The 24,998-nt window shown below is 42.3% G+C and overlaps 1 protein-coding gene across 1 annotated transcript in view; it reads left to right on the top strand.

The window, feature by feature from the left end:
- Positions 1–4,710: 4,710 nt before the first annotated feature.
- TNFSF11 (TNF superfamily member 11) overlaps positions 4,711–24,998 on the top strand; it is a 32,163-nt gene continuing 11,875 nt past the window's right edge. The window contains exons 1-2 of the mRNA XM_008145549.3: positions 4,711–4,941; positions 11,279–11,446. Of these exons, the coding sequence (XP_008143771.1) occupies positions 4,711–4,941; positions 11,279–11,446 (399 nt within the window). The remainder of the gene's footprint in view (positions 4,942–11,278; positions 11,447–24,998) is intronic.

The raw sequence follows: 24,998 nt of genomic DNA, 5'->3' as shown, positions 1-24,998 counted from the left end.
TTTCTCATTCTCATTCTTTCAAGAGTATACAGTGGAGTGTTCCAGAGGTGGAGGGTATGCAATATTATAACAAATAAGTACAGAAGTGGTTATGAGAATCTACAAAGCCAGATATAAAAGGGTTTTGAAAAAATGTAAAACAGTGTCACTTTTCTTTCTACTTTAAAAATGTTTTTTTTTTTAAATAAAACTACTATGTTAACATGCTAATAGGTTAAAAAAATCTCTTATTTTGGCCCTCCCAGCTGGCGTGGCTCAGTGGTTGAGTGTCGACCTCTGAACTAGGAGGTCATGGTTTGATTCCCAGTCAGGGCACATGCCCTGATTGCAGGCTCGATCCCCAGTGTGGGGCGTGCAATACGCAGTCAATCAGTGTTTCTCTATCATCAATGTGTCTCTCTCTCCCTCTTCCTTCCTCTCTGAAATCAACAAAAATATATTTTAAAAAATCTCTTAGTTTGGATTTCTAATATGCCAGGTATCTACAAATACAACTCATATAAAGAAAAACTCTTTAGGGTCCTGAGGCCCAAGAGTTTGAACATTGCTGACCTAATAGAATAACTAGTAGTGGATAACTATCATTTTTGCCTGTCCAGCAGCACAGCACCAACTCCTTTTCTTTTTTATATATGCACTTTAAATTTTCTTTTGGAAATTACCTCTCCCTTCCTCTTAGCTCATGAGATTCAGATTGGGTTAACTCAGTTGTCTGGCTAAAGGGAATGACATTTGATTCAGGCCTATATCCAGCCATGGCTGAGTCTAGACCTAAGCCTACATTTTCAAATGTATGAACCAATAATTATTGTCACTTGACTTCAAAAGAATTCTGTCTTAATACACCAGGTTACTAGGAGATACAGTTTGATAAATGTTAATCTAATTACATGTTGTTTGTGTCTGAGTAGTGATAACTTGAATCGTCAGTTGTGTTCTTGGTCTTGGCATCACTTAATATGTATTAGTGATGATTTAATTATTTTTATTTTGGTAACAAATTAACTGATTACCTGATATCTATATATATAAAAGTCTAAGCGACTGGTCGACCATTCGACCATTCAACTATTTGACCAGTAGCTATGATGTGCACTGACCACCAGGGGGCAAACACTCAATGCACAGGCATGGAAACATGGAACAGACTGATGAGTCTCAGAGAGAAGTGGGGTCAGGGGAAGGCAGGAAGAGATTAATCAAAGGTCTTATATGCATACTCGCGGCCCGGTGCACGGATTTGTGTACCGGTGGGGTCCCTTGGCCTGGCCTGTGGGGATTGGTCTGAAACCAGCTCTCTGACATCCCCCGAGAGGTCCCAGATTGCGAGAGGGCACAGACCAGGCTGAGGGACCATCCCCCCTCCCAAGTGCATGAATGTCGTGCACCAGGCCTCTAGTATAATGATAAGTGTACTAATGATTTCACAGTAAGACATATAAGTCCAACAGGGAGGATATATTAAACAAGTAATTACAAAACCACAATCATCCTCTGTTTAAGATAGCCCCCTGGTCATTTTCTCCTTGGGTAGCTATTAGGGATTTGTTTTAATCATTATCTTCACCCAAAGTGCCTTCTCTGACTCTCTGGAGCAGGTTAGGCCCCATTATTATTAAAATGTTTTCATTGTTGTTGCACTTTGACTTCAAAACAGTTATTACTATTTTAGTTAGTTATTTGTTAGGTGATTTGTTCAATATGTTTTTAGAGTGTAAGCCCCATGTTCTGTTTTGACCACCACTTTGTTCCTAGGGTTCAGCTTAGTGCTTGGTTTATAGTGGGTTCCCACTAATGTATCTGTAGAGTGAATGAATGAATGAATGAATGCATGAGCGTCATGACAGAAGTTAAGGGTGCTGTGAAAGAGGGAGCCAGCCCAGGACTTCTGGAGAAGAGACATCTGAGCTGAGAGAGGAAGGACAGTAGGAGGGTCATCCCGAATGGGGAGATGGGAGAGGGGCACACTACAGCTGGGAGTAGTGTTTGAAGCTGATGTGTAAGAAGAGTCTTGAGCCAGATTGTGAAGGACCATTTGAGGTTTTTATTATCGAGCTTAGACTTAGAAGTCATTGGAAGATTGGAAACAGGGAGATGATAGATCTTTTTACTTTAAAAGGAAATCTTGATCAGTGTGTACAAAATGGTTCAGGGGCAAACGAGGCTGGAGATAATGGGACCAGTTAGGTGATGTGATTAACTCAGGTAAGAAGCTGTGGCTTTGATTGGGGTGGTGGCAGAGGTTCTGTGGATCCCTTCAATCATTTTTTATTCAACGTGTATTTACTGTGCACCTACTATGTATCAGGCAATGGTCTAGGAAATGGGGATATAGTGGTGAGTAATACAGATAAAGTCCTTGAAAATATCGGGTTTACATATTAATTGGGGAGTGGAATGCTGACAAATGAGTATGTAAATAAATAGGCAAAAAGAGAGTTTCACTGTCTTTGAAGGAGCAACAAGTAGACTAAAAGTGGAATTTCTGATCTAGCCTCTGGGTATTGGAATACAGTGGGATGACATCTTTAGGATAATAAAAGAAAAGAACTGCTCCACAGTAGGAGTGTCACATGAAGAACTGTAGAAATGTAATACATGTAATATATTAGTATGCTCCGGTCCTATGTACGAAGCTACTGGGTCAAACATACCTGACCATGATTCAGAGGTCAGAGGAACTTTCTTGCAGTCTGAGTATGAAAATGTTAAGGAATGCCCTAGCCAGTCTGGCTCAGTGGATAGAGTGTCATCCTGTGGACTGAAGGGTTCCAGGTTTGATTCTGGTCAAGGGCACATGCCTGGGTTACGGGCTCGATCCCCAGTAAGGGGGATGCAGGAGGCAGCTGATCAGTGATTCTCTCTCATCATTGATATTTTTCTCTCTCCCTCCTCCTCCCTCTCTGAAATAAAATATATATAAAAAAAGAACATGTTAAGGAATAAAAACCATGGATAAAACAATGGGGAAAAACTGAAGGGGCTGCGGTAAAGTCATTGTGGGTTAGTTGTTACAACACATTTAAAAAATCTTTGGTCCTTATAAAGATTTAGAAAAAGGTTGAAATATAGAATTGTTTTCCAAAAGAAGCAGAAGGACAAGGAAGAGGAGGAAAACAACCCCACTTCCCAAAGTTGACAAACAGAAAGTAGGAAGAGGCCCAAGACTGCAAGGAGTAGAATATTAATGTGAATTATTTCTATATTAGATTTTGAAAAGATTCTCCTCTTTCCCTAGCAAACTGATATACATGCATATATAAATGCTAAAAGCACTTCTGAACTTGAACAAATAATTTAATTTGTATGGGTGCTTTTTCATCCAACCTCGCTATGCTTCCTCAGTGTGTGCTGAGTTCTAAGTGTTCAGTTGAGGTCACCAGCTTTAATAACGTAGAGATGCGGCTTTTGTGATAAATCTTACCTATAGAAGTGCCCATTAGAGAACCATGCAGAAAGGACACAACATTAGAAAGCATTAATGGAAAGTGGAAACATCCTAAGTTTTTCTAGGTTTCCAAATTGGCCAGAACCTCCCGTACTTCCGGCTGAAGGTATGAATTTGTGAGCAGTGTTCATATTTTCATGTTCTCACCAAGAGCACAATTCTAAATGCAGTAGAATCTTTTAAAAAGCCCTGGGAAGTTTTCTTTAGCAATGAAACTAACATTTAACTACACCACCAGCTTAGTGTAACATCCCTCTTTCCTGATTGACGGTTGGATGAGCCCTCCTGGGGTTGCCTACATGGGGTGTAGACCACTCTTATCTTTAGGGTAGTGAGGAAAAGAACTGCCAACCGGTAGTGGTGGCACATGATGAACTCTGTAGGAATGTAATGTGTGATCCTATATATGAAGCTACTGGGTCCTACCACTCTCTCTTTTCCCTTTTCTTTTTTAAAATCAGAGTTGGTACCTATAGGCTCTCTACTGCCACTTTCGAAACCTGCCTGCTAAAACCACTCTGATGGCTCAGAAACATGGATTTGGGAAAGGGGGGTTCTGTTTTCCTAAGTCCGCCCAAAATACTAATTCAGAACCTAAACTTGGAACCATGATAGAGACTGCAGTCCCAGGATCCCTGAGGATGGTCCTTGCTGATGTATTTGGGGAGGGGTGTGAGGGGTGGTTGGGAAGGACCGGGAGGAGAAACAGATAGGAAGGGCCTTCATGGATCCCCAAGCCCTACAGGGGAAGCTGAGGTTCAGGAATGCAAATTGCCTGGGGGACGTCCGACGTGACCTTTATCCTTAACCGAGACAGGGCATCCGCATCTTCCCTGGCCCATCGCTGGGAACTCCAAAAAGGCAGCTGAGGATAGACCAGTGGTGTCTGTAACCACTGGAACAACCCACAGTCTCCTCCTTGGAGGGCCGATGGGGGAGGAGGCTTTCGAGTGAGAGAGTAAGAAAGAAGGGAGGCTAAAGGAAGGAAGGGGGGCCAGAGGTGGGAGTGGAAGAGGCAGCCTCGCCCAGGGCTGATTGGCTCCCGAGGCCAGCCCTCTCTAAGCGGTTTATAAGAGTTGGGGCGTCCGGGCGTCCAGCCCGCTCGCCCGCGCGCCCGGAGCAGCGCCCGGCTCTGAGCGCTCCCCGTCGAGGCCCGCCTGGCCCCGCGCCGGCTCAGCGCCGCCTGTGGAGCGGGCCGCGGGCACCTCCGCGAGGGAAGAAGCGAGAAGGAGGCGAGCGCCCGAGAGAGCGGGCGGAGCGCCATGCGCCGCGCCAGCCGAGACTACACCAAGTACCTGCGTGGCCCCGAGGAGATGGGCAGCGGCGGCTCCAGCGCCCCGCACGAGGGCCCCCTGCACGCCCCGCCGCCGCCCGCGCCGCCCATCCCGCACCAGCCCGCCGCCGCCTCCCGATTCATGTTCGTGGCCCTCCTGGGCCTGGGGCTGGGCCAGGTCGTCTGCAGCGTCGCCCTGTTCCTCTACTTCCGAGCGCAGGTGAGTGCTCGCCTCCCCGGCGGGCGGGCGCGGGCCGGGCGCACCCACCTGGCTTCCCACCTCCCGCACCGGAGGGAAACGGAGTCCGGACGGCCGGGCTCGCCAGCTCCTGCTTCTTCAGCGGAGGAAAGTGACCAGAGAGGGAAGGGCCGGCCCGCGGGCAGCCTGGAGCGGGGCCGGACGCGCTGGCACTGGTCCCCGCGCACGCACCGGGTCTCGCAGCGCGCGGAGGCTGAGCTCGCCTGGCCTGGTGCTTTTGAATTTCCCCCGGCGAGACAGCATTGGTCGCTCACCTCTTGTGCAAATTATTACACTTTTCCCTTCCTTCCATTTCTCACTGGGAGCTAAGAATTAATTTATGGCCCGGTTAGGGGGGAAAATGAGCGCCTTCACTTAAGTATGGAGCCTTGCTTCCCTTTGCCGCCCACCGGAGGGTCTGGGTGCCTGGGGCCAGCTCCCCTGTAGGGATGCTCGGGCCCGCGGTGCTAGTGCTGCGGCCGGGCCGCCGCTGGAGCCCCGGGTGGTGATGCCCAAGTTGCTAGAAGGGCCGAATGACAGCGCGACCAGGGAAACCAGGGCTCTGCTTACGGAAGAGGGAAGGACCCAGGCGCCTTCCCACTAAGGTGAGAAGAGGAAGGAAGCAAGGTGCGTGTGATGGTGGTGAAGTTCTCTCCCCTGACATAGCCTCACTGCAATCTAGCAAATAACCCACCTTTTACAAGATGAGGGAGACAGCTTGGAACTGCAGAGATAGAAAGGAAGGGGTAAATCTGTAATATTATGCTTTCTGGTGGTTTATGCTCTTGTGTTTTCTTGGAAATTGCAGTGCAGTTGGTTGGATTCATTCAAATACTCTTGTCTGGTGCTGTGAACGCCTCAGAGGAAGTGGAGGGCTGACTGTGCATTTTTTTTTTTTTTTATGGGAAAAGAGAGTTGGGTTTGGACTTCATTGGTTTTCAGATTCAAAGGTGATTACTAAACCCAATGGGATGCATCAAAACATGGCAATGCCTGGGTTGTATGGGTTTTTGACACGTGTCAGCGTCGAACTCTATTACTTGATATCATAGGCTTTTTGTTAAGCTTTCATTATCCACTAGTTTGTGTTTTGTAGAACTAGTTTGATTATCTACTAAAACAAAGGTAGAAATAATATGTGCAATACTTTAGAAAATTTGTATTTGTGTAGTAATAAAAATAATCTATTGCAAGATTTTTTTTTCTAAGAACAACTTTGAGTGATTTACTTGCAACACAAATCTATATGAAAGTAAGGAAATATTTTTCTTTCATTGGAGTATGCTGCAGTCAAGAATGGGTAGTTTGCCCTAGCCGGTTTGGCTCAGTGGATAGAGTGTCAGCCTGTGGTCCGGGTTAGATTCCGGTCAAGGGCAGTACCTCGGTTGCAGCCCCTGTCGGGGCACGTGCAGGAGGCAACCAATCGATGTGTTTCTTTCACATCAATATTTTTCTCTGTCTTTCCCTCTCTCTTCCACTCTCTAAAAATCAATGGAAAAATATCCGAAGGTGAGGATTAAAAAAAAAAAAAAAAAGAATGAGTGGTTTATTTATTTTCCCATCTAGCATGTTGTTTCCCCCTACCCCCATTGAATGCTTGTGTATTGAGTGCCTGCATTGCACATGGCACTATTAAGTACTATGCAATATGAGTTTAGAATCATTTATCCAACATACAATGTCCACTGACTATGTGCAGGGCATGGTGCCAGTAATGGAGAAGCCTACAACAAAATACTTAAAATTTTTAGTCAAACAAGAGGCCAGCATTCAGAAAAGGGCCCGAAGATGCACTAGTTCTCCACCTGTTACCTTCTCTAACGTCTGTGCTATAGGCATCTTCACAGCAGTAACAGTGAAGTGGGTGTTCAGCATTGGAAGAGCAGTTCTAGGGACCATGAGCAGCTTAGTTTGGCAGGAACCTTGGAAGTTGGGTAGCTACATAAGAAAGAATGACCTGCTGGGCTCTTACTACAGTTGTTCGGCTTCTTGGTAGGATTTCTCAATATTGATGGTCTGGTATGATGAGGGGTATAGCCTTCTGATGATCACCTATCATAACTTAGCAGTCTTGATGTCACATGGAGAATAGTGAAGCCCTTTTCCAAAGTAAACATGTAAGTTAGGCTAGCTAGAAAATTTTCATTTGGAGAATGTAACGTAATGATGTTTCTGGGTATAATTTTCCTAAATGGCACGGAAATTATTCTTCTCTAAGACTTATGCAAAATATATGAGCCATTACTCTGAACCCGATTTTGCACTGCATTTTAAAAGGTCATCTCTTTCGGTAAAGAAGTAATATTAGGAGCAACGTGTTCATAAGAATACACCACTAGGTCTGGTTGCATTTTATTGAGAATGATATCTAAGTTTGATATCTAGAGGATGCCTGATAATTTAGGGGTAAATTTTGAAGTAGTTACAAATGAAATGCTATGATATCTGGAGTTTGTTTCAGAATAATGGTCTAGAGCGTGGGGGAAGGGAAGTGGTTATTTAGAGAGGAAACAAGGTTGGCCATGCCTTGGCAATTTTTGAAGCTCATGATGGGTATGTGGGTGTTCAATCTACAAATTTTCCCACTTTTATATCTGTTGGAGACCTTTTTAAAAGTTCTAGCTAAGAGAATAGACTCATTTTGACCTGTCACTGATTTAATATTTTCACTTAGGTTAGCTCTTTGGATTAGAACTTGGTACCAAATAAGAGAGAGTTTTTTGACTCCCACTAAAGTTGTGGATCAACTGCTTGGGGTTTGTGAATGCATTTGAATCAGAATGAAATTATCTGATATCAGATAACATTGCACTTTACAGTAAAAAAAAAAAAAAACACCACATGAGAAAAAGCGTCCAATTTTATTGTTTTTATTTAAAGGGGGAGAGGAGAAGTCATACAAAAAAAGTTTAATTTAGTTTTAAATGTATTTAGAAGAATGCTAAAAATAGTGTAAAAATTACAGTGATTTAAGATTTTTTTTTCTTCTTGCCCGGCTGGTGTGGCTCAGTGGTTGAAGGTCCACCGTGAATCAAGAAATCGCTGGTTCAGTTCCTGGCATATGCTTGGGTTGTGGGCTCGATCCCCAGTAGGGGTGTGCAGGACACAGCTGATCGATGTTTCTATCTCTCTATCCTCCTTTCCTCCTCCTCTCTCTCAAATCAACAAAAACATATTTAAAACAATTTAAAAAATCTTTCTTCTCAACTCATGTTTGAGTAGTTAAAAATGAATCAATCTTCTTAATGTTTGCAGATCACCAGTGCCTAAATGAAGAAAAACGGGCACTAGATTTGGTGTAGACTGGCTTTGCCCCCACCAACTTTGCCAAAGAAAAAATAGCATGTGGCTTGTGCCATATACTTACCACATAGTATTCATACTTTGGGTTAAAAAAAAACACACACACCAACACAACACCTTCTAACAAGTTGCTTGTAAAATGTATGTGCACTTTCTAAAACACCCCTACAACCATATTCAAAGTTTAGAGATAAGCTTTTCAGAAAACTCAATCTCTGTTGCCCTTTTAAGTCCTTTCCCCAAACCCCCAATAGGCACACCAACCTCTCTGGCTGTGTGCTACCCAAATAGGAGAGCAGTCCCTACTGAACATCTGAGGTAGAGGTGTGCAGGCTGCCTGTTTGTAAAAACAGATAACGCAATAGTACAAATGTCAAGCATCCTGCCTCATTTAACCCTTTAAGTGATTAAATTTCAGGGAAGGTTTTTTTTTTTTTTTTTTAAATAATTGAGTTCATTTCATATGAACTACATCATCTGATAAATGCATTTTGAAAGACATTTTAAATCAGATAGTCAAGCTTTATTTAATCTTTTCAGACATTTCTGGGTACAATGAATTCATTTGTAAGTAAGTTTACTGTGATTTTTAAAAATTAACTTCTGTGTTTCTCTGTTGACTCTAAGTTCCATGAAGGTGAAAGATTGTCTGTTTTGCTTACTATCTTATTCCCAGTATCTAGCCCAGTATCTGGCATGCTTAATTTACTGAAAAAGCTTTTCAAATGATTTGCACTAGAACTATATCCATTTCTAATTTGTAATATGTGAATTATCTAGTGAGTGACTACAATAGACTAAAAAGTACCGTTTTTTAGTTATTCAAATTTTCTCTCCAGACTGCTTTGTTAAGAGATAGGTGGAGTAGGAGATACATTCTGAATCAGTGGTTCAAAACTCCATGTTGAAACACTTGTGGATCCCCCTTAGGGATGTTGATTAAGTTGGAAAGGGGATCTGGGCATGGACATTTTTTATGAGAGAGGGGACAAACTCTTTGCATTATATTTCTCTGCATCAAATCATTAACCATTATTAAGTGCTGCAGCATTTTGGTACCAATTAGTGTTATTTGTGAAAACATTTTAAAATAGGTGTCCAGGGAAATTTGAAGTCACTTTAATAGCAGATCATCGGTATTTATATATTTGACATTGAAAAGCATTAGTTGTTCTACATTAATGTACATCGGAATCAGTGGGATCCAGTTAGAATGCAGATTTGCAGGCAGTGAGTGGAGGGTGGAGGGTGGGTGTGGGGGAGGCTGTGATTCTGCATTCCTAACAAGCTCCCCCTGAGCCCACGACACAGCAGGTGTTTGGGCTATACTTTCAGTTGTGAGATGCTAAGGGACTGCTCTTTCTGTTAGATGATGCTTAGCTTGTTGGCAGGGCTTGAGTTGAACCAATTTTAGGGTTACTGCCATTTCCCCACTGACACCACATTGTTCCTTCAGCTCAGCAGTTTTCTGGTGGTGAGCCTACGGAGGGAGGCCCTTGCATGATTCTTCTTTCCTAAGGTCTGAACTCAATGACCCTTCATATCAGTTGCCCAGGCTTCCCTGGTTTTGTGGGAAACATATTGGCCCAAGTGAGCTTTTTAAAAACAAAACGAAACATGGGATTGAAAGCTTTCTTTATATAAAAACTCACATATTCTTATTTGTACTAATTATTTTGAAGAAAATATGAAAGTAAATATGGATTGCAAATAGTTTTGCTTTATGAGTGATACCTTTCCCACGATTATAGGTAATTCTCATATTTTGCAAGACTGGAATAATAACATTCATATTAGTGGATGCATACTTGTTGAAAGGTTATCATTTCATCTTGAGAATTTCAGATGTAGATAGGGTACTTTTCAGTTTATAGCTGATGATTCTTTAATAAATTCGAACATCTTTCTGATTACTTAAAAAAAATAATTAAACCTGGGAATGGAGACTTGGTAATATTGGCCAAGTTGATTACTATAAACTAAGGCAATTTTTCATTTTTTTTTCATCTAACCTGTACCTACTGATAAGTAAATGCACAAGAAGTACCTTGAATTTTTTAAATAAAAGGAAACAAATTAAACTATTATTATTAAAACAATTGACAGCTAATTATCTTTACCCTTTACTTGGCAGTCAAAACCACTACAAAGGTTTGTCAGACCTGGAAGGAGTGGGCAGAGACTTTTAAGAAAAGAGCAATACTTAAATGCTTTTGCTGGTACCGATTTAATCAGACCACCAGCTAGTAACTTGATGGGGATATATTGGGTGGGACAATCCCTTACATTACAACAACTTTAGCATCCCCTCAGTACATATCCACACAGCCTGCTCAACCCCATGCAGCCATCCTCATCCCAAGTGGCACCAACGCTCACCCACACACATTCCCAGGCACCCCTGACAGCCCCACCACCCAGGCTGAGAAGCACTGATAAGGGATTCAACAGAAGGAAAATTATGTTCCAGCTTTAGGTTTTCTTTAGGCCTAGGAAATGGATTACTCTCGCCCTTCTTTAGGTTATTAAAATACACAGTATTTTAAGAAATAGGCCAGGCAAACATGGTGGTTAGGGGAGTTGTTAATTTCATTTGACTTATGTAGACTTTGTGCTTTCAATATCTAAGTGGGCTCCATAATCCAGTCTAGCATGATGCATGTGACTTGACCAAAAGCTTTCTCTACCGGCACTGACCACATGCCAGATGATTTTGACAATTTCCCTATGAATCATGTGTTGAGGATGATAGCTACTCATAAAAATGAATTGGAAGTCAATGTTTTACCTGAAACTTATGTAATTTTATTAACCAATGTCACCCCACTAAATTCAATAAAAATTATTTAAAAAGTCAATGTTTCTGCCAATTTGAAGGTAATTGTATTAACTATTAATTATTGGGGACATGAAGACTCTTGAAAAATGTTTTTTTTTTGTTCTTAAGTCACACTTTATTAAATAGCAGAATGGTTAGTGTTAAACACTCTCACGTGCTTACTTTTTTGTTTCTCAGATGGATCCCAATAGAATGTCAGAAGATGACACTCACTGCATTAATAGAATTTTCAAACTCCATGAAAACACAGATTTGCAAGACACAAGTCTGGAGAGTCAAGACACAAAATTAATACCTGATTCGTGTAAGAGAATTAAACAGGCCTTTCAAGCAGCTGTGGGAAAGGTGAGTCCACATTGAAGGTTATAAGTCAAGGGCCCTCGTTGGTTCTACTAAGAATGAAATTAAAATTGGCTAAGTGCTATTGACTTTATTCTTTTTTATTTTAAGAATTTGTAAAAGAGCTAAAGAGAATTGTCGAAAGGGATTAGCAGAATTGTTCTGAAGTTGTTGGTTGAATACGGTGACCAGAGACATTCATGTTCATGGAAATATTCCTTTTCTTCTTTCCTTTCTTTCTTCCTCTTTAATTTTTTATTTATTTATTTAGAGAAGAGATTTAAACTTACACTTGGAAGGAGGACAAAGATGGCTTGTGGTAGTCAAGGGTCAGTTTGCTAGTTTGAATTCCCTGCCTTAGAACATTCCCTGAGTTCAAAGGACTTTCTCCTAGCTATTTCCTTCATATTTAGTTTTGTAATGGTAGGATCTCCTATTCTACACCTGTTGATCCAGGGCTCTGATGAGAATAATTGTGACTGGTCCATTGTTGTCATCTACGGCGAGGGGGCAGGCAAGAAGACCAGGAAATGATGTGATAGGTGAGATGCTCTGTGTCAGTTTTCTCATTTTCTGGGAGAGCTGGGTGAGAAGATAAGAAATGGGGCAGAGAAGACCAGTGACTTCTATTATGCTGGCAGCTCCAAATTAAAATCACTTGTAATAACTGCTTGTTTTACTTTCCTGGATAAGGTCACTTGAGAATTCATCAGCCTTGGAATTAGTTTACTTACTGACTCCACCAAAAACTGGGTAGAGCCCAGTGACCCCAGTGCATGCACACCTGCATGGGTTCTTGCATCTAACATTATATCCCAACCTCTAGTTGCATCCACCATTATATTCCAACTTCTAATTGCAACTTCCTGGGTTATCTTTAATCATCTTAGAGGAAATCATCAAGTTCTCAAGTTTTTAAAATCTAAATTGAATTTGAATTCAGTTTATTTTTTAAAAATTCACTTATAGCAATAGTATTTTTAAAAAAGAGGATTTATGTTAGAGCAGAGGTAGGGAGATGAAGCTATTTGTATAATCCTTAAAGTTGATATTTGCTATATTTTACCAAGTCTAAGATACCACCAATTTTCAACTGACTTTACTATTTTATGGATCACAAAGAAAGAAAAAAAAAAGTTGACTAAGAAATGAAACATAATATTCATAGATTCTAGTTACATCTTAATTTCAAATTACATATAAAATGTAAAAAAGGGGCATCATAGAATCAATAAAGTGCAGATTGCTCTTATAGTTATGAGAACATATCACTTATAAGTATTACATTTTCATTATAATTAATGTGTAGGTGCTTAGATTTATGCAGTAGATGCATATTTTAAAATGTGGGTTTAAATTCAATTTTCTTTATTTATAATTTTTGAGGTATAGCAACAGCAATTTTGCTAGTCTATTCATATTTGTTGTTTTGTCCCATTTTCATTAGTCTGCTTTTTATTCTGTTTCCCAAATACTTAATAATCTACCTACAACAATTATTTACATGTACTAGAAGTAATCCATTAGTTCAAAACTGAACCCCTAATTAAGGTAATTCAGGCCAGGTAAATGATTGTTTTCTAATTTTTTGTTTAGGTTGACCCAGATTGTACATCCTTACAATAAAGGGAAACTTTTAATTTCATTGGCTTTGTCTTAAAAGTTATCCGTTGTATTTCTTCTGGAAAAATAAGTATGTACGATCAGCCCAGATGATTTTGAAAATAAGTAACATTAAGAAGAACAGATACTATTAGTATTCATCTGAGAATGCAAGAATGGTTCATCTTAACAGGTCAAAGGAGAAAAACATTATCATCTCATAAACACTAAGAAGTGATGGACACATTTTTTCTTTTATTTCTGATGTTTAAAATTCATTAGAAAATAAAACTAGATAGTTTAGTTGATGTTATCTGAATTTGCTCAAATTAAAAGTTATCTAATGGTGAAAAACAGAGGCATTTCTCTTAACACAAGGAAGATGCCCAGTGTCCCCATGTTTTTACCACTCAGAATGTACTAGCTATGTAATTACACAAAAGAATAAAATAAGAAAATATATAGATGTGGAGAAGGCAGAATTTGTGTTGTCATGTGATTGTATTCTTAGGAAGATTCAAAAGAAACTGAAAGGCTGCAAGCAAAATAAAATGGTTTATAAAAATTAATAAATAATCACCATTAGCTGTCCCCATTTCAAACAATAATTAGAAAATAAAAATGGAAGAGTCTACTCATAACTTTTAAAAATCCCTAAAAATAAAACTAATAAGGAATGTACAAAGCTTATGGAAATAAAACTAGGTAAATCTACAGAAGCATTTTCCCCCCATGTTTTTATTTTAACTTTATTTAGAATTCTTGTCCAAATATTACCCTTCACTTACATATTTGTACTCTTCAATTCACAATGCTTGTACTTTCTCTTTTTTATTGTCTAAAGTTTTACATATGTCTCCTTTTTCCCCAATTGACGCCCCCTCTTCCCTCCCCCAAGCCATTCCCACCCCTGGCAAGTCCCCACTGCCCCAGTGTCTGTGTCCATTGGTTATGCTAATATGCATGCATACAAGTCCTTTGGTTGCTCTCTAACCCCCTCTCTACCCCCCTCACCTACCATTTGTCTCTGGATCTATTCTTGTTCATCAAATTATGTTGATCATTATATCCCACAAATGAGTGAGATCATGTGATATTTATCTTCTCTGACTGGCTTATTTCGCTTAGCATAATGCTCTCCAGTTCCATCCATGCTGTTGCAAATGGTAAAAGTTCCTTCTTTTTTTATAGCGGCGTAGTATTCCATTGTGTAGATGTTTTAATCCACAGTTTTTTAATCCACTCATCTGCTGGTGGGCACTTAGGCTGTTTCCAAATCTTAGCTATTGTAAATTGTGCTGCTATTGAACATAGGGGTGCATATATCCTTTATGACTGGTGTTTCTGGTTTCTTGGGATATAGTCCTAGAAGTGGGATTACTGGGTCAAATGGGAGTTCTAAATAGACACTTTTTGAAAGAGGACATACAGAAGGCCCAGAGACATATGAAAACGTGCTCAAAGTCATTAATCATCCAAGAGATGCAAATCAAAACAACAATGAGATACCATCTCGCACCTGTCAGAATGGCTATCATCAACAAATCAACAAACGACAAGTGCTGGCGAGGATGTGGAGAAAAAGGAATCCTCGTGCACTGCTGGTGGGAAGCAGACTGGTGCAGCCACTGTGGAGAACAGTATGGAGTTTCCTCAAAAAGTTAAAAATGGAACTCCCATTTGACCCAGTGATCCCACTTCTAGGACTATATCCCAAGAAACCAGAAACACCAATCAGAAAAGATATATGCACCTCTGCAGAAGCTTTTAAAATCAGATTGGTTAATGTAAAGATGTATTATGTAAAGTTATAATCCATCAAGAGACAACACTGACTTTAGAATGGAACTTATTGTATGTGTGTACATAACTTTATCTATATATATATATAAAAGCCTAAGTGACCATTATGACTGGACGACCAGCCAGTAGCTATGATGCACACTGACCACCAGGGGCCAGATGCTCAATTAAGGATGAGCAATAATGGCAGAATATTTACTATTTTAGCAGTCTTTTGGAGACACGTTGCCTCATCCCAAATGAGTAATGTTAAGTATAAGCGATTCAGTACCTGGCAAGCCAGAAGGAGAAAGATCTGTGGGCAGACAGGATTAGCCAACTGTTCTTATTAAAGGCACATAGTCTTACTTATACTCATAGGTTAGTATAACTTGCAAGATGAGTAGAACTTTATTTTATTAATTTCACAATTGTTTTTGCAGTGTTATGGGGGAAAAGCCAAGAGAACCCACTTTACCTATTAACTGCAGGTAATAATATTACACAAGTAATACTTTTTAAAGAATAAGGACTTCATGATATATCAAAGTGTGTTTGGAGGTAGAATATTTCTTCCCCCAGACAGAGGATCTTTAAGAAGGAGACGAATGTTATCCATACCTTATCATTAGAACCAACCACTGTTTACTAAGTGCACACACTGTGCTAGCCACTTTGCCATAACTTCTCCTCTGCCTAATGGTTTACACGTCTTACCCTTGCCAAATAATGATTTTCCAAATGTGTTAGCCTTTGATAAGGATTATTGGTTAATGTGACATTCTACTTATCTTGCCAAAATAATCAGATTTCCCATTTCTCTTGCCAGTGTTGAAAATAGGATAGATGTATCAGGCATATACTATAAGTAGATTTATATCTTAGTTTTAGCTCTGATATAGATATTGAGTGAACCCATGAAACAAAATTACATGTGTGGCTGCAATAATTATTGAGAGATCAACCCATCCAGTGGTAACAAATGCTAGACATAAGCACAATATCACATTGTATGTGTGCAAACACTGGTGTTTACCCAGCCCGTCTTTGGTCAGACCAGTAATGCTGTTTCCCCCCCTCTTTTGATTGTGGCTGGGTTTTCTTGGCTTTTTCCCCCCTTTAGCACGGAATTCTGAAGCCTCTTAGTGATCCAGCCCTACCAACCGCAGTTTTCCAAGTCTATCATAACAGTCTATGACAATAAAGAAAACATTAGTACAAATACGGTGTCCGATTTATAAAGCACTTCCTGTTTCCAGCTTTGGCAGCCTCTGTGGCCTCTGCCAGCCTGAGGAGCAGAGCGGAGAGCTCAGGCCTAGGCATAGGCCTGCCCCACGCAGGCAGAGAGGTGCTCGGCCCTCACACCTCTGGCCAGGCTTAGTGGAAAGCCATCTGTTCATGCACTAAATATCCATCCTGAGCACCTGGGGCTGTGACTGCCTGACTGCGTATGCCAGATTGTTGATTTCACACTGGATACCTGTTTGCGAAGAACTTCCTGAAATTTACTTGCAAAGGTATTTGAAAGAGCAATATGCCAGAGAGAGATCAATGTAATAATCGCACAATCACTTTGCTCTCTAAAGTGAGATGTTCAGTATATTCAAGTTGATCCCCCAGGACATGGGAAGGAAGCATGGGGATTTACATGTACATGTATTTTTTAGTACTAGCTTTTTTAAAAAGCTATGTTTTTGAGACCATTTTATAATGTGCCAAATATATAGGGGTGGGCAAAGTAGGTTTACAGTTGTTCCCATGGAAAAATAATAAACAAAAAATAAAAATAATACAAGAATAAACTGTGTTTCATATAGTCACAACTGTAAATCTGCTTTGGCCAACCCCTGTACAGGAGTGTTTTTACTTAATATTTAAGAAATATGTACATTTGGGATTATTAATTATTTACCTGAATGAGCTGCACAATCAGAAATATTTAGAGATTGTGGAATGAAGCTACAGGCTCCATCTGGATGAGGACAACAACTCTTTTGCTCATATTGTAGTATATCACACCTAATTTAGTCTCAAGAATGAAGGAAATGAACAAATAAATATTTGATGACTTACTGAACTCTGTAAACTAATATTTTGAAATAAAAACAGACATCAGCCAACTCATAAAGCCATTCGGAATGTTATAAACCTGGTTCTCATTTATTTGATGTCTTTTCAATGTTAAGATTGTTAATTATTAATATTATAGCCTGAGGCAATAATGCGTTAATTTTTGTTACAAGTTATTTTCATCCTGTTTCTCTCTTTAGTCCCATTTTTCTCAGCCCTCTTCACCTCTCCATAAGCCTACAAACTCTATAGAAGCTGGTCTGTAATGTGAACTAAAGACATGGCTCTGGCTCCTTTTATGTGTACAATTTTATAAAACTCCCCAATTTCAGTCCAGAATATGCAAGGCCAATAACAACTATCAATACGTTATCTTGTTTGTATATTCTTATATTCTTGACTAACTGCAGTTGACCTTTGAACAACATGGGTTTGAACTAAGCAAATCCACTTTAACGTGAATATTTTTCTCTAGCTTACTTTTTGGGAAGAATATAGTACACTAGTAGCCCATCGCGTGATATCACGTGCAGTAGGCCGCCTGCCACTTCCGCGGGAGCCAGCGGGAACAGCAGCGTGCCTCTGGGAGCCATGCTGCTTCCACGGGAGGGAGGAGGGAGCGGCGCTGCTTCCGTGGGAGGCGGGCCCGCCGCCGTCCCCTCTCTGGGCCTGCGCTCGGCCATGGAGGCTGCGGGCCGGCCCCCATCCCCCAGAGGCCCTCCATGGCTGGGGCATCACTGTGGCAACCAAGCAAGCGTCCCGCCCTGGCCACTCTGTGCCTGCTGCCCAGAGGCCCTCCGTCGCTGCGGCGACGAAGCAAGCATTCCGCCAGGCTGCCCACGCTGCCCACTCTCAGTGGCAGTCCCCCCAGGACTGGGGGACTCCGGCGAGGCTGAGGGGACTGGGCACCGCCATCTTGTGGCTATGGGCGCCACCATCTTTGTGATGGAGTGATGGTTAATTTGCATATTACCCCTTTATTAGATAGGATAATACATATAACATACAAAATGTGTTAATAGATTGTGTTATTGGTAAGGTTTCCCATTAACAGTAGGCTATTACTAATTAAGTTTTGGGGGGAATCAGAAGTTATATGTGGAATCTCAACTGTTTAGGGGCTGGTGCTCCAAACCCACACATTTTTTTTTTTTTGTCTGTTTATGTTCGTCATTTTTATTGAGGCAGATTTTGATTTTTTAAAATTTAAATTCTTTATTGTATAAAATATTACATGAGTCTCCTTTCCCCCCATTGACTTCTCCCCAGCTGCTCCCACCCCCCAGTACATGCCCTCACCCCCCTCCTGTCTGTGTCCATCGGTTATGCTCATATGCATGCATACAAGTCCTTTGGTTGATCTCTTACCCCTTCATTCCCTTGCCTTACTTCATAGGTGGACAGTCTGTTCCAAACCCACACATTTTTAAGGATCAACTGAATTTCCAGGAGTCAGTGAGCCTCTGAGCCTCCAAATACTTACTGGAAAATGAGGAGTAAGACCAGAGAGCCATCATTATTGAACAATGTATTCTTACTTGAAATTATATTTTTATTTCCTTGAGATCAGTACATACTTAACCTCATCTCCTGCAGGATTCACAATGTAAATGCAAAATATTCCCTGATATTAAGAACTGTGTACCCCAAAATTAACAAACTTTGATCTCAATGAAATATTTACTGTTATTTGAAATAGTCTATGCTGCTGTAACAGAGACCCATCATTCAGTGAACTAAATAAAATACAAGTTTTCTTTTGCTTGCAATAGTCTAGAGGCGAGCAGTTCAGGGCTAGTGAGAAGGCTCCCCCATCCTCAGCAGGTACCTTCTATCTCTAGGACCAAGCTGGCTTCTTTATTTGTTGTTGTTTCCAGACAGAGGAAAGGGAAGAAGAAAAACTGAGGCCAGTACCTGGGAAATGACACATCCTCACCTCTAGTAGTATACTATTGGTGGAACTTATGCATAAGACCACTCCTTGCTGCCAGGCCAGTGTGGTTCAATGGTTGAGCACCGACCTATGAACCAGGAGGTCACAGTTCGATTCCCAGTCAGAGCACATGCTCCAGTTGTAGGCTCGATCCCCAATGGGGGGTGTGCAGGAGGCAGCTAATCAATAATTATCTCTCATCATTGATGTTTCCATCTCTCTCTCCCTCTCCCTTCCTCTCTCTGAAATCAGTAAAAACATTTTTTTAAAGACCAACCTCTCTACCAGGGAGACTGCACAGTATTGTTTCAAGCTGAGTGGCCATTGCCCACCAAAGCTTGAGGAAGGGGATTGCCTATAACTAATTAGAATAGGAGAGAATGGATTCCAGGGACAATGATAGTTACTGATATTCACTAAACCCTATGTGAGCGAGAAAGTGGGCTCACTATATGAGCAAGAGTTAATGAACTCTGTGAATACACAAATCCATGAAAAATTTGAATGGTCAAGATTTCATTTTCTAAAGTTTAAAATACTTTAGAATTATTTAGTTTGCAGAAAAGAGAGAAATTTAAAAGTAAATTTTACAGCATGCATCTTTTTGAGAAATTTCCGAAAGTCTGTTTAGGCATATGCCTCTGTGATCTTTGAATAAACCCTGATCATCATCTGCAGTTTGTAGTAAGTTTTGTGAATTCAAGAACAATAATTTAAAATCAGAAAGTTCATCAGAAAAAGTGTTTATTTTTTCTATATGTAAAGCTGATCCCTTAGAATTCCAATGTCAATTATTATAAGAAGGCTATTTCCATTTTTAAAACTAAAGTACATAAGAAATAAATTAGAATTTGAGTAGATCTTAGCTGCTTATAATTGGAATTGTTATATAGATATTATTTTTTGTTTGCTTTCTAGTTACACACACACACACACACACACACACACACACACACACACACCAAAACAAGGGGGAAAAATAAACTCCATTCATTACCTCTTTGCCTTTGTATATAAGAGTATGTGTCCCAAGAAAGTTTCTTGTAAACCCACAAGGAAACTTGGGGTTTGGGGCACTGATGTTCCCAAATCAAGATGTTAGTCATGCAGTGGTTTTCCAATGGGATTCCATCGCTGTTTGCCATAACAGTTTTGGGAATTGCAATTCAATCAAATCCAGTCATATCTAGCATTTATAAAAGCTATCTTTATGGGAAAGCTGAAGTAAGACCCATAGAATTTTCCTACAATTTTAAGGCCATTTTCTGCTTTTGTCCAACCATGGGCTATTGACGGTGACGTGTGCTCAATCTCAGGGCAGACCTGGGGCAGAAGATGGGATGGTTTGCAAGGAGGGAAATAACCTGTGGGTGGTGTCATCAGAGCAGGGCTTATCTTCATGCTAGAAGCACCCAGCCTGGTTAGAAAAGCCATTGTGATTTGACAGGTTTTAAAAAACAGAGAAGAGGAAGGACATGCCTGAAAGAGGAGCATCTAATTATGCGGCATGGAATCTTGGGCTAAGATTTCAGAAGTGAACAAAACGGAGGGTCCTGGGTTTGAGAGGACGGTGGTAAAGGATAGACTGGATTGCCCCACCAGGAGTGGCTGACCCTGGGAGAAGTACAGCCTGTGGAACTGGAGAGAAGGGTGCCCTAGAGCAGTGTTTCCCAAACTGATTGCTCTTAGTCACTTGGGGCCCTTGTTTAAAACGACAAATAAATAAACAAGAGGCTCCCAGATCTTTCACAAAGACTCTGATTTGATAGTTCAGGACTAGAGTCAGGGATTTTGGAAATCCTCTCCTAATAGGGCTGGGCTGTCTTTAAAGGAGGGCTGTATATAGCACCCGGGACTAAGAAGGTGTTGTAAGCATCCTAAGAGGCGAGAGCCCCTGGAGGACAGGACAACCATGGGTGAATGGAGTGACTGTAGTTGAGAAGTATGATCAAGCCCGCCTGGTGCAGAAAGGTGGGCCTTGGAAATTGCAGAGAGCAGTCTGAACCTGACATGAGCAGACAACAAATGTTTGCTTGAACCTTTTGAGGTTCAAGGTCTGGGAGAGTTCCATTTGTGCTCAGTGGCCCCATCGAAGTGAAGTGCCCGAAGCTCCCTAACCTGGCAGTGCCCGGTCCTCCTGCCTTCCTGCTGTGACTTGAAACACAGCATCCTGAGCACCCCACAGGACTCCGGGCCCCTCACTGCCTTCAGTAGACTTTGTGGAATGGATGGGTGAATGAATGATGGGTCCTTTTCATGACCTTCCAGACCATTCTTTGCGTAGTCAGTTTTCTAATTGTCTTTCAAAATTCATTTCAGGCATTACACTGAGGCCCAGCTGCCCGTCTTTGGGGTTAGGAACCCCTACTGAGCACGCCAGGCAGGGCTTCTTGCATTCACCCCGTCACTGCATCAATTGTACGAGTCTGGCACGTGTGAGCTTTTCAAGGACATGGACTGTATGATGTTTAGGTTCTCTCTGCAGTGGCAGGCTTAATGAAAGTGTCAAGATCCCGTTTAATGAGTAAGCGAGTGATCTCTGCCCATCCCTATTTTTTGGTCATCAAATGGCAGGTTGTGTAATATTGCTAGCAGCTCACCATGTAAGATTCGTATGGGCTAGATAGAGGCCACCCCCAAGCATGGTGTTTTTCCTGCCTCTTCAAGAGGGGAGTTCCTTCCCTCTTTGGAGCATGAACACGTTAGGAACCTCGAGGCTAGAGGCCCTTCACTGGCCCTCTGCCCCTTGCCTTCCGGGCCTCATCTGTCCACAGTGGCTGGCCTGGCACCTCTGTTCCTCTTGGAGTCTCATCCTAGCAGTCAGGATCACTGGGGTGGATGTGTGAGGGTCGGCCTTCTTCAGAGGAGACGAGGTTCTGTGAATGTCAGGAGGGAAGATTATGTTTAAGTGGAGAAGAAAGCAGAGACATGGTAAATCGCACAGTTAGCCCAAGATGCCCCACTGCAGTTACTCTGCCAAACGCTTGCATGACACTTTTTAAACAAGTACCATAGCACAAGACATTTTAAAATTGGGCAGTTTATGAAGACTGATATTGCTGTCCTAAGGCTGCTCTATGAAAACCCAAGGGGACCTTTAACTGTGGCAGAAGCTTCCTCATTTAAACCATGACGGTGAAACAATAAAAACTAATTTTCTGTTCCCAGTGAAGCCATCACACTGCCAGGAAAGCATCCCTCTGCGTTAGGAAAACAAGGGCGCTCTCTTCTTCAGCCCTTTGGTGGGGAGAGTGCATTATCTGTTTGCAAAGACGTGTCTTTTCCAATCAGCAGACTCTTCCGAGAGAAATGAGCCCCTGGTGACTGTGCTGGGGGTGGGAGGAGGAGGCCAGTCCACACTGTGCCAGGCTCTTCACTGAGAATTTTGAGAGATGGCCGTGGGATGGCAGCAGCGGATTCAGTTAGGAGGTGAGGAGATGAGGGGGTTAAAAGCGGGTACTCTAGAGGGAGGGAGGTAGAATGCACATTTGGAGACTTGGTCTTTGAGAGAATGTTTCGCATCAGTAATTTCTAGTAAGACAAAGTATTCAGGGATCACAATGCAAAGTTACCAAATTTTAGTCGAGATGGCTCTTACCTTCAGGATTAGAGGGCAGTGCTCTGTCTCCTCTCTCCTCTCCCCTGCTTCCTGCTGGGACGCTGGCGAGGAGCTGCCCCCTCTGCCCAGTGCTCCCGTCCCCTCCTGTCCTGGGACCCTGCCTGGCTCTGCTCCAGGCGACCCGGGCTGACCAGCACAGCCTTTGCTAGACCGGTCACGATAGACACCTATGTCACAAGTCGTGTTCTATCTTGCTTTGCTATCATTTTTGAATGGTCCCCATTGATTCTTCATATGGAACTGGGGGTCTCTATCCAGGTGCATATGGGATGTCCCCCACGTTCTGTGGATTTGAAGGTCAGTGTGAGCTTTAGGGGTGGAGGGAAGCAAGAGGCTGAGACAGCGATGCTAATCCTGCCTCTTCAGTTGCTGCACAGCACCTGGTGGGCATGTTTTCTGTGCCTTGTAAACCGAGAACACCATGGGGATAAACCTTTACAGCTAAACACGAGCTGCATGCCGGAGCAGCTGTGCACAAAATCTGCACGACCCCGAGGGCAGGATGCTTGCAGGGAAAACTGACCACAAGTAGTTCCGTGTGGCTGGCACCTTCGGTGTCCAGGGGTGTCCTTAGGGCGGTGGGGTTTGGGGGCCCAGGGGAGTGTGGGAGAGCCTGGAGCAGTAGTTGTGTAAGGCCTGTTAAACAAAACACCGAAATAAAGAAAAAAAATTAACTTCCACAGCTGAAAGTCTTTTTAAAAGAAAGGGTTTATTAGGCCATTGCCAGGAAAGAAAGAAAGAAAGAAAGAAAGAAAGAAAGAAAGAAAGAAAGAAAGAAAGAAAGAAAGAGAGAGAGAGAGAAAGAAAGAAAGAAAGAGAAAATAAAGGCTGGTCTTGGTGTCTGGAGCCTAAACACCAGCAGCATGGCCGGGTAGGAGAGACTAGGCGTGCATCCTCTCGGGGTTTGCAAACATCTCTATCCATCAGGTAGGAGGGGAGAAAGAAGTAGGCCCTCGGAGAGAGCTGACATTAGCTGTAGGCGAAGGGGCAGGAGAAGGAGAAGCAGGCAGCTCTGGGACAGGCAGAGCTCACAAGGAACGTTGCTCCCGTGGATGGGCTGTGGGCAGCGGGGAGCCCGAGTGTGACAAGAAGCGGAGGCTCCTGGAGTTGGATGGTGCCTGGCTTAGAGATCTAGGGAAAGAGCCACCCGGACAGTAATCCAGAGTTCCAGCAGACCGATAGGACTGTGAGCAGACTTTTGTCTGAGCTGGTCCACAGCTATTAACAAGGCCAACTGTTCTGTCTCCTTTCCTCTCTGGCCGCTGTAATTTTCATGTACATCTCAGCATGTTCTCCCCTTCAGGCCTTCCGGGCCCTGTAAGGAATGTGGGCTTGTTCCTGAAGCCCCACTGGAGGGTTTTCAGAGAGAAGGAGCGTGCTCCCACGTGGAACTGGCTCGGTGTGAGGAGAGCAGGCCGGGAGCGGCGGTAGAAGGCTCTTCCCGCAATCCCAACGAGAAACAAACGCTGGAAGCTTGAAGGAAGGCAGCGGTCCTCCCGCTGGAGAGCAGGGCCTGGGTTTCGGAGCTCTTTACAAGGGGGCCGTCTGCAGGACTTGTTTGCAGGAATAGAAAACTGGCTACTCATTTTCAGAAAGAACCCATGTGCGGCATTCACGTGCTAACGTGGCTGACGCATACACTATTGTAACAAGTTGGAGAAGAATTACATGAAGGTTATCATTAAGATGTTAAAATAAATGCATTACATGTGTTAACAAGTGTATGAACCCTGTATTATATCTGTCAAACGGGGTGTTAAATCCTTGTTCAACCAGCCAGATGTCCCTGCAGCTGCTGCTGGAGTTGTGGAGGGAGGCAGCCACCTGAGACCCTGGCTACGAGCTGGTGCCAGTGGTTTCCAAAGCATCTGGTGTCCAGATTCCTTCTATGCTCAGATTGACAGGCACCGCACGGACCACACAATTCACATCACAATGCACAGGTGGGATTTTCAGTCGGATAAACCCAGACTCGGGCAATTTCACCTTTTCAGGGAATCTTTACAGCTGGGGATATCCTCAGTGGGAACTTAAATCTACTCATATTATTTTGTAAGACAAAACAACAACAACAAAAACAAACAAACAAACAAACAAAAAACCCACTGCAGTCAAACAAACTTAAGCCCAATTTAATAGCGTCGCTCCTGAATTGGAATGTTATCAAAGTCTTGTTTGGGGCAGTCACCGGCAGAATTTGCAGAGGCGGGCTTACTAATAGCTACCATTTGTGGAAAATGTTGAAATTCCCTGGAGCAAAATTCCCATAACTGCTCAAAGGAGTTGAAAATACTCATAGGTGTTCATGTTTATTCTTATACACTACAATCTCTCCTAAGTGGCCCAGACTTATCGAGATTGAGCCAGTTCTGGGATGTCTCTCTCCTCCTATGTTTGGCAAAAGATCCTAAAACCTTTAAAAAGAGGAACATCAGCCTGGCTGGTCCCAAAAGACTGAAGACATGGTCTGTACTCTTCATTTCCCCTGTCATGCCGCTGGGAATTGCATTTCTTGGATGTTGAGTTCAGGAGAAGTTGAAGGAAAGCAGTGT

The sequence above is a fragment of the Eptesicus fuscus genome, chromosome 8 (assembly GCF_027574615.1).
Source record: "Eptesicus fuscus isolate TK198812 chromosome 8, DD_ASM_mEF_20220401, whole genome shotgun sequence".
In the NCBI taxonomy this organism is placed as follows: Eukaryota; Metazoa; Chordata; class Mammalia; order Chiroptera; family Vespertilionidae; genus Eptesicus; species Eptesicus fuscus.
The sequence above is the reverse complement of the archived record's forward strand: the minus strand, read 5'-3'. Positions and strand labels throughout refer to the sequence as shown.